The 18,485-nt window shown below is 35.7% G+C and overlaps 1 protein-coding gene across 5 annotated transcripts in view; it reads left to right on the top strand.

Moving 5' to 3' along the window:
- The window catches only part of PNPT1 (polyribonucleotide nucleotidyltransferase 1), a 64,904-nt gene that overhangs the window by 28,374 nt on the left and 18,045 nt on the right, over nt 1-18,485 (top strand). For 3 of the 5 annotated variants that reach the window (XM_047852980.1, XM_047852979.1, XM_047852981.1), the window contains 12 exons: nt 402-438; nt 3,528-3,594; nt 3,677-3,766; nt 5,297-5,350; nt 9,909-10,015; nt 10,515-10,586; nt 10,678-10,741; nt 12,235-12,318; nt 12,639-12,722; nt 13,755-13,861; nt 13,938-13,993; nt 14,950-15,028. In XM_047852980.1, the coding sequence (XP_047708936.1) occupies nt 402-438; nt 3,528-3,594; nt 3,677-3,766; nt 5,297-5,350; nt 9,909-10,015; nt 10,515-10,586; nt 10,678-10,741; nt 12,235-12,318; nt 12,639-12,722; nt 13,755-13,861; nt 13,938-13,993; nt 14,950-15,028 (901 nt within the window). Of the gene's footprint in view, nt 1-401; nt 439-3,527; nt 3,595-3,676; nt 3,767-5,296; nt 5,351-9,908; nt 10,016-10,514; nt 10,587-10,677; nt 10,742-12,234; nt 12,319-12,638; nt 13,211-13,754; nt 13,862-13,937; nt 13,994-14,534; nt 14,540-14,949; nt 15,029-18,485 lie in introns of all 5 variants that reach the window. The other 2 variants (XM_047852982.1, XR_007150933.1) reach the window with 2 other exon arrangements.

Here is an 18,485-nt window from a genome sequence, read left to right as displayed (position 1 = left end):
TTGCTCTCCCATATATCATTTCAGTTATTGATCTTCATTTCACATGTTGACTGGGAGAAAGATCATAATTCTGAGATTTAACTAATGTGTTTAAACGTTTGAGATTCTCTCAGTAGTTACAAATGCTTAAAAATAAATGTCTACTGTCTTTAGTATTCAAATTGAATATTAAAGTGCTTATAAAGCAAAATTATTTTCTAAATCTGTGTAAAATTCATTTATAAGTCCCAGAAAAAAATACTGTCTCTGACATTCATCCTTCTCGTTCTTCTGGTTTTCAATTTCAGACCAACTCTTTAATACCTAGTTATTTTTTAGATACCCTTAAATCTTTTTAAGTTCTTTGAAATTATGTTTTTGTATCTATGTGATGTTTTTAATATTATGCTTTTTGTTTGTAGTGGGATAAAAGATAAAAATTTCATGCTGCACTATGAGGTAAGATAAATTTTTTCCCCAGTATTTTACTATGAAAAATGTCTGGGATATAACAAAGTTGAAAGAACTTTATAGTGAATACTTACATGCCCACTACCTCGGTTCTATTAATATTTTACGGTGCTCGTTTTATATATCTGTTAAGGTGGATTTGGGGGGGGCGCCTGGGTGGCTCAGACAGTTAAGCGTCCGACTTCGGCTCAGGTCATGATCTTGCGGTTTGTGAGTTCGAGGCCCGTGTCGGGCTCTGTGCTGACAGCTCAGGGCCTGGAGCCTGCTTCACATTCTGTGTCTCCATCTCTCTGCCCCTCCCCCACTTGTGCTCTGTCTCTCTCTATCAAAAATAAATAAAATGTAAAAAAAAAATTTTTTTTTAATAAAATACAAAAAGGTGGATTTGGGCACTATTGTTTTCTTACATGCAGAACGGAATTTAGAGAGCTAAGCCATAGTCTTCAATCAACAACTCCATGTTCTGAATCAAACATAAAAGTTAAAGTATAGTAGACAGCTTTGTTTTAGTCAAGAAAAAGTCATACCCATTCACATGTGTCAAGCAAAACTGGGACTTTTCAAATACCTCAAACAACAAATCACCTTCTCCCTTTAGTTCATTTAAATGTTCATATTTTTACTCAGTTGATAAATAGTAAAAGAACTCTAAGGTATTTGATATTAAATTACTTTATGTGAAATTATAATGAGTTTGTGATTGACTTTATTTACAACTAATCCTAAGGAACCAGACACTATATATAGCATTTTAATTTTAGTATTTGAAGCATATATGCAGGGAGGCTGGTATAAAAGTAGCAAGTCTCTTCACTTTTGAGTGACCATTATTGGCTGCCCAGAATCCCAACATGTCAATTTTATTGAGTCTGCTATAAATAATAGAGAACACTTCATGTAGACAGTAATTGCTAGAGAATATCCAGAAACCTGGAGATTTTCACAGGTTTTCAGTCCTTGATAAATACCCTGTTCTGGATATACCCAGATGTTATAGAAGGCAGAGAGGAATTATAACTGAGTGAAGCATATCCTTCATTGTGAGCTACACAGCACATGACAGTCTTTTTAAAAGGGCAGTTCTGAAAAATGCAGCTCTAGCTGATTACTGGGAAAAGAAGTGGGGCATGAAAAGGATATAGGCTGTTATTGCTGTATCATTTGATTTTTAAAAAAAATTTTTTAAGTGTACTTATTTATTTTGAGAGAGAAAGCAAACAGGGTAGAGGCAGAGAAGAGAGAGAGGGAGAGAATCCCAAGTAGGCTCCACCTGTCAATACAGAGCCCAATGTGAGGCTCAAACCCACAAACTGTGAGATCATGACCTAAGCTGAAATCAAGAGTCAGACACTTAACCAACTGAGCCACCCAGGTGCCCCTGCTATATCATTTCATTTTTTTTAAACTTTTTATTGTAAAATGAAACACAGATACTGAAAAACCTATAAAAGGATGGCATAATGAGTTTTTATAAGGCAGAGACCCTTACAAACTACCACCCAAGGTAGAGAGTAGAATGTTCCCAGTCACCCCAGAAACTTCTCCATGCTTTTCATCCTAGTCTCAGTATCATTCTTTCCCTAAAAATAACCACTCTGCTAAGTTTTATAGTAATTACTTCCTTGCATTTTTAGTGTACATCCCTAGACACTATAGTCTTGTCCATTTTTTTTTTTTTAATTTGGGATTTCTCTTTTAATCTATAGGTTTCTCCTCCAGTACATTCTTTTCTTTTCAGTCTGTCTGTTGAAGTCCCAGAGCCATCTGACCTGTAGAGTTCCCCACAGTCTGCATGTTGCTGATTACACACTCATGGTGCAGTCCAGCAAGTTTCTCTGTCCTTCTATCTCCTGAAAATTGACTGCATTCCTGAAAATTGATGGCTAGATCCAGAGGCTTGATCAGATTCATGTACCATCATCACTCCTTTTTATTTTTATTTATTTTTTATTTTTTTTTTTAACGTTTATTTATTTTTGGGACAGAGAGAGACAGAGCATGAACGGGGGAGGGGCAGAGAGAGAGGGAGACACAGAATCGGAAACAGGCTCCAGGCTCCGAGCCATCAGCCCAGAGCCTGACGCGGGGCTCGAACTCCCGGACCGCGAGATCGTGACCTGGCTGAAGTCGGACGCTTAACCGACTGCGCCACCCAGGCGCCCCTCATCACTCCTTTTTAAAAATACTTTGTTAGGGGTGCCCGGGTGGCTCAGTCAGTTAAGCATCTGACTCTAGATTTCAGCCCAGGTCATGATCTTGCACACACGAGTTTGAGCCCCACATGGGGCTCTGTGCTGACAGTGTGGAGCCTGCTTGGGATTCTCTCTGTCCCTTCTCTCTCTGCCCCTACCCCACTTGCACTCTCTCTCTCTTTCTCAAAATCAATTTTATTAAAAAAATTTTTTTTTAATTTCAATGTTTATTTATTGAGAGAGAACTGAGTGGTGGAGGGGAAGAGAGAGAGGAAGAGACAGAATCTGAAACAGGCTCCAGGCTCCAAACTGACAACAGAGAGCCTAATGTGACTCGAACTCACAAAACGTGAGATCATGACCTGAGCCAAAGTTGGATGCTTAACGGACTGAGCCACCCAGACACCCCTTAAATAAAAATATTTTGTTTAAGAAACTGGAATTCCAAATTTTTGTGGGAAATTTCCCAATATTTTAGATGACTGCAACTAATTCATATTCCTTTGAGATACTGTATTGGTCAAATAAAATAGTTTGCAACCTCTGACTAAAAGAAAACCCTTACTGAAAAAGATCTCTATTTCCTCAGTGTGCATTTTTTTTAATTTGTATATTTTTTTTTATTATAAAAATGTAGTACTTTGTCATTGTTATTAAGTCCCCATAACCATCCATGTTCCCCTCTGGCTCATATACACACTAGAAATAGATACCTTTAGCAGTTTGTTGTATATTTCAGATATTCAGACGTTTTCTACATGTATAAATGTACTTTAAAAAAAAAATGGGATTCTACTGTTTTGTAACTTTTGTTATTATTTTGGTAATATAGGCTAGATATCTTTCAATGTTGGTTGTTTATATATATGTCTTTATTTTTTTAAGTTTCCTCCTTATGCAACTAATGAAATTGGCAAAGTCACTGGTGTGAACAGAAGAGAACTTGGGCATGGTGAGTACAAATCTGTAAACTCAAATGGTATTCTTACAGAGACTTAATACATTTATCCTTATTATTTTCTATTCTAATTTAGGTGCTCTTGCTGAGAAAGCTTTGTATCCTGTTATCCCCAAGGATTTTCCTTTCACCGTAAGAGTCACATCTGAAGTCCTAGAGTCAAATGGTAGAGTATTAATGTAAATTTTTTCTAGTCAAAAAGACCAGAACTCTCTCTATATATTCTTTTCATAATTAATGTTACATTATGCTTATAACTACAGTGCCCAAGTCCATTACAAAAGAAAAATGTGTTTAATCATATACTGTCTAAATCTCTGTTCTTAGTCAATGAGATGTTTCTAAAGCAATATAAAGTGAATATTTCTCTTTATCTTTTATAACTTATCCAGTTGGGGATGTTTATTTTTAGAATAAACAAGGCCAGCTTACAGCAAGAAAGCACCAGAAGAGAGTGATCCATTTGGTAGGGGACACCTATCATATATCACAGATACAAGTAAATAGCAGAGAGAGTCTGAATTATAAGATCAAATTTAAATTAAAACTAAGTACCAAGGTCAAGGCAAGGTATGGTCATTAGAGATAGAAAGATCACAGAGATCTCAAAGATATATCAGACATAGATCAGATAATATTTTTAAAAAACAAAAACACCCTCTGAATTTAAATTAGAGACTTTCTGTTCTCTACTGGGTGTGACTTAGGGTCCAGTGAGAGAGCCAGAGCCTGTATCTTTAATTGACATCTGATTAAGCAACAAAAGAGGTGTGCTGGTTTTTGTGGGAGGTTTCTTAGAATCTCCTATAGCATTGCTACCCAATATAACTTTATGTGATGATGAAAGTTATCTCTGCTATGCAGTTTAGGGACTGAATTTATTTCATTTAACTTAAATTTAGTAGCTACATGTAGCTACATGTACCTATCATACTGGATTGTGTAGTCCTGTAGTTTGTGGTTTAGCAGAGCTTGTGTTAATTGCTTTTAAAAAGAAAGGAGTATGGACGTTCCTTAAAAAACTAAAAATAGAACTACCCTACGACCCAGCAATTGCACTACTAGGCATTTATCCAAGGGATACAGGAGTGCTGTTTCGAAGGGACATATGCACCCCCATGTGTATAGCAGCACTGTTAACAATAGCCAAAGTATGGAAAGAGCCCAAATGTCCATCGATGGATGAATGGATAAAGATGTGGTGTATGTATATACAATGGAGTATTACTCGGCAATCAAAAAGAATGAAATCTTGCCATTGGCAACTACGTGGATGGAGCTGGAGCATATTATGCTAAGTGAAATTAGTCAGAGAAAGACAAACATCATATGACTTCACTGATATGAGGACTTTAAGAGACAAAACAGATGAACATAAGGGAAGGGAAACAAAAATAATATAAAAACAGGGAGGGGGACAAAACAGAAAAGATTCATAAATACGGAGAAGAGGGTTACTGGAGGGGTTGTGGGAGGGGGGATGGGCTAAATGGGTAAGGGGCACTAAAGAATCTACTCCTGAAATCATTGTTGCACTATATGCTAACTAATTTGGATGTAAATTTTAAAAAATAAAAAATAAATAAAAAGAAAGAAGGAAAGATAACTGAATATGTACAAGGAAATAACCAATATAACAATTTTCAACACTTAAAAAAATCAGTATATTATAAAGCAAGTATTTTTCTTTCCATAGGATCATCTTCAATGGCATCTGCATGTGGTGGAAGCTTAGCATTAATGGATGCAGGTAAAAGGATTATGTCTCAAAACTACTAACGCTTTATATGGATTTGATTAGTATTAAATATAGATCTCTTTAAAATTGGGTTTTACTGGGGCGCCTGGGTGGCTTAGTCGGTTGAGCATCCGACTTCGGCTCAGGTCATGATCTCACGGTCCGTGAGTTCGAGCCCCATGTTGGGCTCTGTGCTGACAGCTCAGAGCCTGGACCCTGTTTCAGATTCTGTGTCTCCCTCTCTCTCTGACCCTCCCCCATTCATGCTCTGTCTCTCTCTGTCTCAAAAATAAATAAACGTTAAAAAAATTTAAAAAAAAAAAATTGGGTTTTACTAAGACTTGGAGAAGTCAGATTACAGATTACCAAACTAAACTAGAGCAAGATCAAAGTACACCTTCAACTATACAGATATCTACTAGAATTCTTATCTTTGGCAAAAAGCAGAACACTGAAATTATTTACTTGCCTTGGGGATGCAGTGAGCTTTCTCACCTTCCAAAAGGTAAAGAGCTCTGCAGTTGATTCCATTCACTAAGGAAGTTTGGATCACCAAGCAGAAGTATTTAGGACCCATAAAAGAAAGTAACCATGTAATCTTCTAGTCAATTTATGCAAGATAAAAGAAGAACAATACCACCCATAGAAGGGTACACAGAATTTTAGGAAGGAAGACTGCAGGTGGTTCAGTATAATCTCTGGGTCTAAAACACCAAAAGGGAAAGAGTCAACATGTTAAGAGGCTCTGAAAACAATTCCTGCATCCCACCAATGATGCCATTCAGAAGAAAAAGGAACCTAAAGATACTCGAGAGGCCATACAAGGAGTTCCGTCTAAGTTCACACATCTATAGTACAGAGAAATGGATAGAAAGGATACCATAACCAAGAATGAGATGAAAGAATGGTGTGAATGTGTAATAACATTATCTAAAAAGAGAAAACTTAAGCCAAAGCAAAAAAAAAAAAAAAATGCTAAAGGCAATTTTCAGTTGTGTTTAGTGGAAGGAAAACAGAATCTGATATTTAAGGTTGCTGTTTTCACCGTCATGCATTCATTCAACAAATCTTTACTGTATGTCACTCCTGTGCCAAGTACTAATCTAAGCCCTTGGGACACAGAGATGAACAAAATGAAGTCCTTGTCCTTGTGGGTCCTGAATTCATCAGTCTTCCAATTTCATATTGGAAAACACAACATATTCTCAAAAAGGTGAACTGAAAGATAAAGTAAAAAGAGCCTTTAACTGCATTAAATGAATTCAGATCTTTTGGTCTAGACAAAAACCCAACCTAAAAAACCAATCTTCAGGATGAGAAAACTGACCTATGTTGGCAGTATTTGAAAAATCAGAACGTGGTATACCAAGGACACAAAAAGCTTTTAATTTTGAAAGAAAGGAAAGTATTTTCTGTAAAGCATAACTCAGTGAACTTGACTGTGGAAGACTCTTAAATAGATTATGAAAAGAAAGGTGTATAAGTGTTTTTAGGAAGGAAGGGGACTGTGAAGAGAAGGGACCAGAAGGGACTGACTTAAAACATGTCATAGTAAACTAACGTTCCATTTTTCGAAAATAGTACTAGATTTGGAGCAGGGGGCTGTGGGGAATGTTGCTTATGCTGTGTATCTAGAGATACACAGTTTATGATCTTTCTGTAAATGATGCAGAAATTGAGGTGGATGATAGGTGCACCTTCATAACTGGTGGAAGGATGAGCAGAGGAGATAAGAGAATCAGATCAGTATGTTGGAGTGAGACCTCAAGTGGAATGCTTGAGGATACTTCATTCTAAACCCTGTCCCTTTCAGTGTTTTTGTTACTGAACTGAGAAAACTAGCCTGCTGATAAAAAGGATACTGCTAAAAAGGAGTAGGTAACCAATATGTTAAATGACAATTTTGATCTCTAAAAAATGTAAAAAACAGGATTAAAAAAAAAAGCCAAATAGAAAAAAATTTGACAAGAAGGAATGTCAAGTCCTGTGGGAAAAGCCAACAAAGTGTATACAATTCAACTCAAAACCTGAGTGCTTGCCACGCCCTATATCAGGCACTGTCCTGTGCTCCAGAGATACAAATGGTACCTATTTTTTTTTAATCTTACAGGTGTGAAAAACCCAAAGACACTAACAAATCAGAAAGATAATACAAATAGGTAAAAGGCATAAATATGTACAATATGGATGAAGAATTAGATTGAAGAAGATTTGCTTCATAGAGACAGCTACATTTCATCTTGTTCCAAAGGTTGAGTAGTTTTTGATCTGTCATTAGGAGCAGGGACCATATTTCATTTGAAGGGAACAACATGTATAAAGTTAGAAAGCAGTATAGCGTGTTTCTGAAATGTATTTGAAAAAAATATTAAATTGGGACCAGATTTTAAAGGTTATTGTTATGCTAAGGATTTTGAAATTAAAGCTAGTATTTAACAACTCCGTATTGTGTTCTATGAACTAGTGTTCCTGCTGGATATTGATTATTAAAAATTTTTCTGTTCTAAAGTACATTTGAGCAGGGTTAAGCAGGTTTATTTAATATGAGTTAAAGAAACTTTAATATGCTAGTATGAATTCTGAATCTCTAGAAATAGGATATATACAATTTCCCTAACTTTTTTGACCATAGAAATGCATAAAAATTTCTTGAAAGGAGATAATGGGGAACTCAGAGAATTTTATGTAGATTTGATTTGAATTTGATTTTTTTTTAATCTGATTTTTTTTTTTCTTTTTGGTAGTTTTTCCCAGCTTAGATGTTAGCCCTGGAGGATGAAGTAGGAGAGAATGAGAGCTGGGGGGAGACACTAAAATTTGGGAAACCAGACAGGGAGAATGCTGTCAGAGCAGGAAATAATGTGAACTTGGACTAAAGGAGTAGCAATGGATGTTTCAGTATTTAGGGGAAAGGACAACTTTCTAAAAAAAATATTTAAAGGATAAACTATCAGATCTTTGTGACTTCATGGGATATAGGACATGAGGAAAGAAGTGTTGATTCTGGCATAAGTGTCTTAGTTGCATTCAACCAAGATAAGAAAGGCAAGACAAAAAGGATTTATTGGGGGTAATTACATTTTGAATATACGTATATATATTTAAGGTGCTTTTGGGACATTTAGCAAGAGATGTCCAAGGCAGATTATTGAGTATACAGATGTAAGGCTTTAGCAAAGAGAAGTAGGCAGGCGAGAGGGATATTTTAGGTCATCAGCATTATAGGTGATGGTTAAAAACCATGGGCATAAGTGACATTACTTAGAGAATATGAAATGAGATTCCCCTGCCACACTCCTTTATAATAAATTCCAAGTGATTAAAAAAAAAAAAAAAATGCTTGGGGTGCCTGGGTGGCTCAGTCAGTTAAGCATCCAACTTCGGCTCAGGTCATGATCTCACGGTTCGTGGGTTTGTGCCCCGCATCAGGCTCTGTGCTGACAGCTCAGAGCCTGGAGCCTGTTTCAGATTCTGTTGTCTCCCTCTCTCTCTGCCCCTCCCCCACTCACGCTCTGTCTCTCTCTGTCTCAAAAATAAATAAACATTAAAAAAAAATTTTTTTTAATGCTTATATAAAAATGAAACATTGAAGATTGTATCAAAATCTTAGGAAAAACCATTTTAGGCAGAATCCAGGAACCATCATTGCATATAAATTTAAAAATCTGTACAGGAAAATAAATCACAATAAACAGTCAACTGACTAGGAAATAATCTATTTTTATATTTCCTATAAACATTCAAAAGAAGTTTAGCCCTTCTCATAAAAACAAGTCAAATTAAAAACAATAAGCTACATTTTTACCCTTTATCTGAACAAAGGTCAGGAGATTGGATGGGAATTAAGAATGTAGAACCTCAAATACTGCCAGTAAAAATATAAAATGCTACACTCTTTGGAAGGCAGTTTGACAGAATTATAATAAATGTAAACCCACACACCCTTTGACTCAGTAATCCCACTTCTGTTATGTGGCCTATAAACCTATGGGGGGAGTACTCTGCAGCCATTCAAAAGAAGAAGGTGGAGCTTTGTGTGGCATTATGTGTCAATATCCAAGGTATGTTATTAAGTGAAAAAAACAAGGTGCAGGATAGTGAGAGCATTCAGTATGCTTCCATAAGTAAAGAAGATTACACTACAATTCATATTTGGGCACAGAAATTTTCTGGGAGGATACACAAAACCTAATGATGGCTTTCATGGAAAGGTAAACTGAGGGGTTCAAGCTAGAAGAATTTACCAAATACATGGTTACTTTTCAAAAAAAAAAAAAAAAGATAAACACACCAAAAGCAAAAAGATGGATGGATTCTGTTAGGAGTTAAGGTTGCTATGTTTATAGAGGTTTTTGCTGAGAACAGTAATTACCTGTTAGAATTGTCTTAAGGGGCTTTTATCGTATGCTTAAAAAGAAATGAGGTAGTCAGATGACCTCTCCAACTTACTTCTGGTGATTGTCAATTTAAAACACTATTCACCTACATTAAAATAAATGTCAAGAGTATGATAGATATGTGTGTTAGGCTGATATACACATTACACACAAGCTCTTTTTCTCAACTATAGGAGTTCCAATTTCATCTGCTGTCGCAGGTGTGGCAATAGGATTGGTCACTAAAAACAATCCTGACAAGGATGAAATAGAAGATTATCGATTGCTGACAGATATTCTGGCAAGTATATCCACATTTTCAAATATTTAAGAGTGAAGATTGTGCATTTTTATAAACATTTTATAAACATTGTATGTTTAGAAGAATAATAATTACTTGAGAAATAAAGGTCCTTGTGCTTACTTTCTTCTTCTGAATACTAGCCTTGAATTTTATAGGATGTGAGTAAATATATATATATATATATATATATATATACACAATATAAATATATATTTATTTACACTATAAATATTTATAATGGCTCACTTTAGGGTGATTGTAAATGAATCCTTATGCATTTATGTGAGGAACATGATTTTAAAGTGATTTTGTGATGAAATAGTTACAACTTAAAGTCACAAATGAGAAGCAGTAGTTACTGTAGAAGACACTTCTTTGTTTTTAGTCTCAGAAGACATGGTTTACTTCTAAAGCTATTTTTTTTAATTCTTCTACAGTAACTGGGTGAATTTTATTTTTGTTTAAAACCATATCATACTTTCTTAAATTCTTTCAGGGAATCGAAGATTACAATGGTGACATGGATTTCAAAATAGCTGGCACTAATAAGGGAATAACTGCATTACAGGTATTTTAAAACCTATTTTGTTTCACTTGTATAATACTTAAATAATGTCATGAAGTAATACTTATATCATTTTTTGGCTTTTCCATCTTAGGCTGATATTAAATTACCCGGAATACCAATAAAAATTGTAATGGAGGCCATTCAACAAGCCTCAGGTAAGCTAACCCAGTGTGCCTGATTCTCTTTCCATCATTGTTCATTTGTTCATGGCAACTATAATTCCCATTAAACTTATTATTAAAAATGGGCTTGTTTATAAAATACCATTTTAGAAAATGAAATTTCACGTAACAACCTTTATGAGAGACCAGAGAAAATTCAATTTTTATAGGATTTATGGAGAAGGGGGATTATAAGTAGACTTGTAAAGGTAATTAGGATATGAAGAGCTTGGTTTATTAAGTTAAAGAATTTGGGTTTTACTCTGGAAAAACTAAGAATGCTGCTATATCTGATCTCATTTATTTTATATAAAGTTGACCTTTGAACAATGTGCTCAAACTGCATGGGTCCACTTATATGTGGATTTTTTTTTTTTTTAAGTTTACAGCAAAGGCATTTATTTTCTACTGCCCATCCCAGTCTCCATCCAACCAACTAAAGGCATCTCACACAAAGGTCATGCCTGCTATACTCTTGACTATCCTGAGAGGCCTTCTGAGGCCATCAGCAGCCCCCCAGGGGGCCCATAATTGTGCTGGGCTGAAGATCACCCAATGTGCTGAGAGGGTGGTCCTGTCAAGCACCCAGGGCTGGCTGGCAGAAGCCTCAGCTAAAGGAGGAACATGCCCAGAGGGCAGGACAGCACTGCATAGGAGTCCCTGCACAAAGTCTTCAGTGCTTGTGGGGTTGGGGAGGGACCCACTCCTCACCATGGCACCTTGGCCTCAAGGAACCCCTGGAGACCAGTGCACTCACAAGTGGCCACAGGTGTCAGGTGAATGGCCATGGGACTGTGGTACATGCCCAGGCAGATAAGGCAGCTATACTTTGTCTCCACACAACTGTTGCTACCTGCAGGCCACCCAGAGGTTGCCACTACTGAGCCTAGGCAATCAGGCTATGAAGCTCTGCCATTCTACAGGGAGCCCCCATCCTAGCTAAGCTACCTGATATGCCTGTGTACAAATATTTTTCAATAAACAAACATACAGTATTATAAATGTATTTTCTGTTCCTTATGGTTTTCTTTTTTTTAATTTTTTTAATGTTTTTTATTTATTTAGAGGGAGGGGGGCAGAGAGAGCAAGAGAAAGAATCCCAAGCAGTCTCCATGCTGTCAGCATAGAGCCCAACCTGGGGCTTGAACTCATGGACCATGATGAGATCATGACCTGAGCCAAAATCAAGAGTCGGATGCTCAACTGACACCCAGGCACCCCATCCTATGGTTTTCTTAATGACATTTCCTTTTCTCTAGCTTACTTCTTTGTAAAAATACAGTGTGTAATATATATAACCTACAAAATGTATTACTTAACTTTTTTGTTATGGATAAGGCTTCCAGGCAACATAGGCTATTAGTAGTTAAGTTTTGGGGAATCAAAAGTTAGACATGAATTTTCTAAGCAGGGGTAGATGTCCCTAGTCTCTAGTTGTTCAAGGTCAACTGTAGTTATAATTTTTATCATGTTTTTATCTCTTGTAGTGGCAAAGAAGGAGATCTTACAGATTATGAACAAAACTATTTCAAAACCTCGAGCATCTAGAAAAGAAAATGGACCTGTTGTAGGTAACGCATTAAAATTATTTATTCCGTGATAAGGTAAACATTAATATATAAAAGTATGTTATTACTTTTAAATTTCCTTTAACTCCATACATAAAACAGAAATATTATAAATACTTCCATAGTGAAAATGCTTTAAATTTGGAGAGATATTTTTAGACATTAGAACTTTCAAAAACTTTAGTCAAATAACTATTTTTCTATTTTACATGAAATATTTTTACATGTGTCTAAGTCAAAAAAAAATCTTGACTGATCAAGACATGTTTTATATTCATATACATATTTGAGTTATTTATAATTTTGTCTGTACTATATTTCAGAAACTATTCAGGTTCCATTATCAAAACGGGCAAAATTTGTTGGACCAGGTGGATATCACTTAAAAAAGCTTCAGGCTGAAACAGGTGAGAGTTGTATGAAGTTTGGGGGTTTTAATGCTAGGCCATGTAAGGGTCCATTTCATCTCTATTGTGATGCTCCAAAAATATGTTTAAGAAAAGAACAAGAGAAAAGAATGTAACATTGACATGTCTTTACGTTTTCTGTATGCCTCTTAATAAATCAGCATTCATCCTTAACTGTATTCAAGAAGGATCACCTAGAATTCATCAGTTTCTTTGCAACATTTTAAAATTGAACATTTAGAAAAATGTTTAGTTTTCAACTTTAGAGGATTTTGCTGTAATCTTCTATTCTGTTTTTCACTTAGTCTTATTTAAGCTATTTTATTTAAAGAGTATGTATAGAAATAGTATACTTTGTTTTTTCTGGAAACAATCTAAGTTACCTAGTACTTACCAGCTTTGAACTTACTGAGGGAAAATGAGAAGCAGAGTTGCCTTAACCAGCTTTTTAGTTGATAAACTGACATAATTTCATCCCTTACCTGTCTGTTCATCACTCTAAAGGGTAAGAGAAAGAAGAAAAGGTGAGGAAAACATTATAGTATAGTTTCTACTCATAATTAAGAGAGCAAAGCCAAACCTTCCAAAATTAGAACTTATATATGCTTTCTCCTGCCAAACTGTAGGCTCCAAGGGCACAGGGACAGTGACTCACTGTTGTTTCCTTAGGGCTTAGCACCATGTCTGATACATAGCAGGTGTGCAATATGTATTTATTGGTGAATGAATCCTATCATTCCTAAAGCAGTGACTAAATATAACACAACCCTGCCCAGCTATTTACAGGTCAATCCCTTGCTGTCACATCTACTTTTTTTTTTAAGCGTATTTATTTATTTTGAGAAAGAGGGAGAGAGAATCCCAAGCAGGTTCTGTGATGTCAGCACAAAGTCCAGTGTGGGGCCCCAACTCAAAAACCATGAGATCATGACCTAAGCCAGAACCAAGAGTCAGACACTCAACTGACTGACCACCCAGGCACCCCTCACATGAGCAAGTTAACTTTAATATGTTAAATTATCTTTTTAAAAGGAGTAACTATTAGTCAGGTGGATGAAGAAACATTTTCTGTATTTGCACCAACACCCAGTGCTATGCATGAAGCAAGAGACTTCATTACTGAAATCTGCAGAGATGATGTAAGTATAGATCTTATAATACTTTTTTCTTTTCTGTTGCTGTTTTTTAATCTTATGACTTATTTTGCACTTACAGCAAGAGCACCAACTAGAATTTGGAGCAGTGTATACTGCCACAATAACTGAAATCAGGTAATGCTTTTCTGGTTTTTATAAGATTTTTAAGTGCACATTAACATCACATTTGCATTATGTACTTTGAAAGTATAAGGTATTTAGATTTTATGTCAATTACCATAGAATTATTAATTATTTTTAAGGTATATTTTATTTTCTATACTAGTTTGTTTTCAATAAGATGTTTCTGTGATTGTACTAATATATTCTTATATCTGAATTGTTTTCTTAAACCAAATTTCCCACCATTTAAATCTTCTAATAGTAAACAGGCCCAGAAAAGACCTAGCAATATTTCCTTTTTCTTTCTTCTTTTTCTGGTAGTTTCTTGTTAGTCTGTTGTAAAGATAGTATTACTTAATGCCTAAGGAGCACATTTTTTAAAATGTCAGCTTCAACATCAGCTGAAAAGATTGATTTTCAGAATGAGAAAATCCACTATCTAAGAAGAAAAAAAAACTATATCAGATGTAGCCTGAATGTTCAAAGTGATATGAAATGAATAATAAAGAATAAAAACCAAAGGAGGGGCACCTGAGTGGCTCAGTCAGTTAAGTGTCTGTCTCTTGATTTCAACTCAGGCCATGATCTTACGGTTATAGGTTCAAGCCCCTGTGTTGCCAGCATGGAGCCTGCCTGTGATTCTCTCTCCCTCTCTTTCTCAAAATAAATAAATAAACATTTAAAAGTAAAATAAAATATTTAATGTCATTTTAAAATGTTTTGGGAAATACTATGAAAAGAAATACAGAAAAATACAGTCTAAAAGCTTGTCCTTTTTATCTTTTCTCTGTATTTTGATTCACAAGTATTTAAATATGGGTTGTATGTTCAATTGAAAATATAAGTTAGAGAATCCTACTTTTTATTTGTGTGTGTGTTTACTTTGTTCCCATATGAATACATAATCAGTTTGATTATCAGTACATACACAGATATTACTATTTTAACTAGGCTTATTTCCTTTTCAGAGACACTGGAGTAATGGTTAAACTATATCCAAATATGACTGCAGTACTGCTTCATAACACACAACTTGATCAACGAAAGGTAAAAAAAAATAAATAATTTGATTATTTTTAAAACTGCCTTAAAGGGGCGCCTGGGTGGCTCAGTTGGTTAACCGTCCGACTTCGGCTCAGGTCATGATCTCACGGTTCGTGAGTTCAAGCCCCGCGTCAGGCTCTGTGCTGACAGCTCAGAGCCTGGAGCCTGTTTCAGAATCTGTGTCTCCCTCTCTCTCTCTGACCCTCCCCCATTCATGCTCTGTCCCTCTCTGTCTCAAAAATAAATAAACGTTAAAAAAAAAAATTTTTTTTTAAATATAAAACTGCCTTAAAATAATCATAGTGAAATTACCTGGGTTGATGAGGATTGTGTACTTTCTCCAATACTAGCCTAAATAAAGAAAACTAAAAATGACAGAAGGTTCTTATACTCTTTAACACAGATGTTTATATTTGTTCTTTCATGATGGAATAGAAACATTCTTGAGTATTACATCTAGAGTTAACACGTGGCAGTTAACTACAAATATCTAGTTGTAGCCCTGTCTTGCCACTTTTCTTGGCCAACCAAGCATGGCAGGATAAAGCTAAAAATACGAAACTATTCAAGAAAACTATGGGGGGGCAGAGAATAGGAGTATTTGGTTTACCAAACCTTGAAATATAAAGCTATACAGAATAAAACAGTGTATTACTGACCCAGAAATAGACAATTTATGCAACAAAATAGAGACCAGAAGTCATCCAGGTATATGCATGGGAACATAATACATTCTAAAAGTTGCATTTTCAGTCTGTGAAGAAACAAAGATTATTCAATAATTCATATTGGAGTAGCTGGTTTGATATCTACTCTTTTTTTTTTTTTAATGTATATTTTTGAAAGAGAGAGTGTGTAAGCAGAAGAGGAGCAGTGAGAGAGGGAGACACAGAATCTGAAACAGACTCCAGGCTCTGAGCTGTCAGCACAGAGCCTGATGCAGGCCTCAGAATTGTGAACTGTGAAATCATGACCTGAGCCGAAGTCAGACACTTAATGGACTGACCACCCAGGTGCCCCTGATGTCTACTTTTTTTAATACCAAAATCCCATCTGCTTTGAGGAGCTGTTAAAAACAAAAAAACAGGGGCGCCTGGGTGGCGCAGTCGGTTAAGCGTCCGACTTCAGCCAGGTCACGATCTCATGGTCCGTGAGTTCGAGCCCCGCGTCAGGCTCTGGGCTGATGGCTCAGAGCCTGGAGCCTGTTTCCGATTCTGTGTCTCCCTCTCTCTCTGGCCCTCCCCTGTTCATGCTCTGTCTCTCTCTGTCCCAAAAATAAATAAACGTTGAAAAAAAAAAAAAACAAAAAAAAAAACAAAAAAAACATTTTAAGGTGATGAGGGAAGAAAAAGAAAATCTGGGCATGGGAGAGTGGGGTTGAGGAATGACACTAGCAGAATATTGGGATATTTTAATAATATTGGGACTGGGGAAATAATTTTCAGCATGATATCAAAGCCAAAAATGTAAATAAATTGATTAAATTTGACTTTTTTTTTTTTTTTTTTTTTTTTTTTTAAGTATATGGCAGAAGGATGCCTGGGTGGCTCAGTTAAGTGTCCAACTTCAGCTCGGGTCATGATCTCACTGTTTGTGTGTTCGAGTCCCGTGTCAGGCTGTGTGCCAATAGTGCAGGACCTGCTTCAGATCCTCTGCCTCCCTCTCTCTTTGCCCTTGCCCTGCTCACACTCACACTCTGTCGCAAAAACAAACATTAAGGGGGAAAAAGTATGTGGCAAAATTAAGCTGAAAGGCAAGTAGCAACTTAGGGGAAAAAATGTATATAACATGAGAGAGGTTTCATATACAAAGGGATTATATGGATCAGTAAGAAAGAGCAATAGCAATAGCAATTGTTTTAAATGCAAATAAAACTAAGTTACTATTTTTCAGCTTTCAGATAGTTGAAAATTCCCAGTGTGGGTAAATATATGGTAAAACAAATGGACATTCTCATATACTTCAGATACTGTTGACAGGATTCGGGCAAACATTTTGGAGAGTGTTTGGTAAATGTGTATGAGTACCTTTGGCCCTAGAAGTTCAACATTAGGACTTTGTTTTGAGAGGATAATTTGAGTAAATGAATACACAATTGTTGAAATAATAATTACCTACAGAAAGGTTGAAAAAATAGTACACTGAACACCCATATACCTTACACCTAGATTCAGTAATTATTAACATTTGCAACACCAGAATTGAAAACATTAAATGACCATCTTTAGGATATCAAACAAATTACATAACTGAATACTCTATCGTTTCATACATTGATATAAAAAGATGTCCTCAGCCCTCAACAAGTACAAAAAGATCAAGATCGTACCATGCATATTTTCAGACCACAATGCTATGAAACTCAGAATCAACCACAAGAAAAAATTTGGAAAGGTAACAAATACTTGGAGATTAAAGAACATCCTACTAAAGAATGTATGAGCTAACCAAGAAGTTAAAGAGGAAATTAAAAAGTACATGGAAGCCAATGAAAATAACACTACAACCCAAAACCTCTGGGACACAGCAAAGGCAGTCATAAGAGGAAAGTATATAGCAATCCAGGCCTTCCTAAAGAAGGAAGAAAGGTTTCAGATATACAACCTAACCTTACACCTTAAAGAGCTGGAAAAAGAACAGCAAATAAAACCCAAAACCAGCAGAAGGCAGGAAATAATAAAGATTAGAGCAGAAATTAATGCTATTGAAACCAAAAAAACAGAACAGATCAATGAAACCAGACTGGTTCTTTAAAAGAATTAACAAAATTGATAAACTCCTAGCCTGTTTGATCAAAAAGAAAAGGAAAGGACCCAAATAAATAAAATCAAGAATGAAAAAAGAGAGATCACAACCAACACAGAAATAAAAACAATAATAAGAGAATATTATGAGCAATTATATGCCAATAAAATGGGCAATCTGGAAGAAATGGACAAATCCCTAGAAACATACACACTACCAAAACTGAAACAGGAATAGAAAATTTGAACATACCCATAACCAGTAAAGAAATTGAATTAGTAATCAAAAATCTCCAAAAAAAAAACAAGAGTCCAGGGCCAGATAGCTTTCCAGGGGAATTCTACCAAACATTTAAGTTAAGAGTCAACACCTCTTCTCTTAAAGCTGTTCCAAAAAGTAGAAATGGAAGGAAAACTTCCAAATTCTTTCTATGAAGCCAGCATTACCTTGATTTCAAAACCAAACAAAGACCCCCACTACAAAAGAAAACAATTTCCCTGGTGAACATGGATGCAGAAATCCTCAACAAGATATTAGCCAACCAGATCCAACAATACGTTAAAAAAAATTATACACCACGACCAAGTGGAATTTATACCTGGGATGCAGGGCTGGTTCAGTATCCTCCAATCAATCAGTATGATTCATCACATCAATAAAAAAAAAAGGACAAGAACCATATGATCCTCTCAATAGATGCAGAGAAAGCATTCGA

The sequence above is a fragment of the Prionailurus viverrinus genome, chromosome A3 (genome assembly GCF_022837055.1).
Source record: "Prionailurus viverrinus isolate Anna chromosome A3, UM_Priviv_1.0, whole genome shotgun sequence".
NCBI lineage: Eukaryota > Metazoa > Chordata > Mammalia > Carnivora > Felidae > Prionailurus > Prionailurus viverrinus.
The sequence above is the reverse complement of the archived record's forward strand: the minus strand, read 5'-3'. Positions and strand labels throughout refer to the sequence as shown.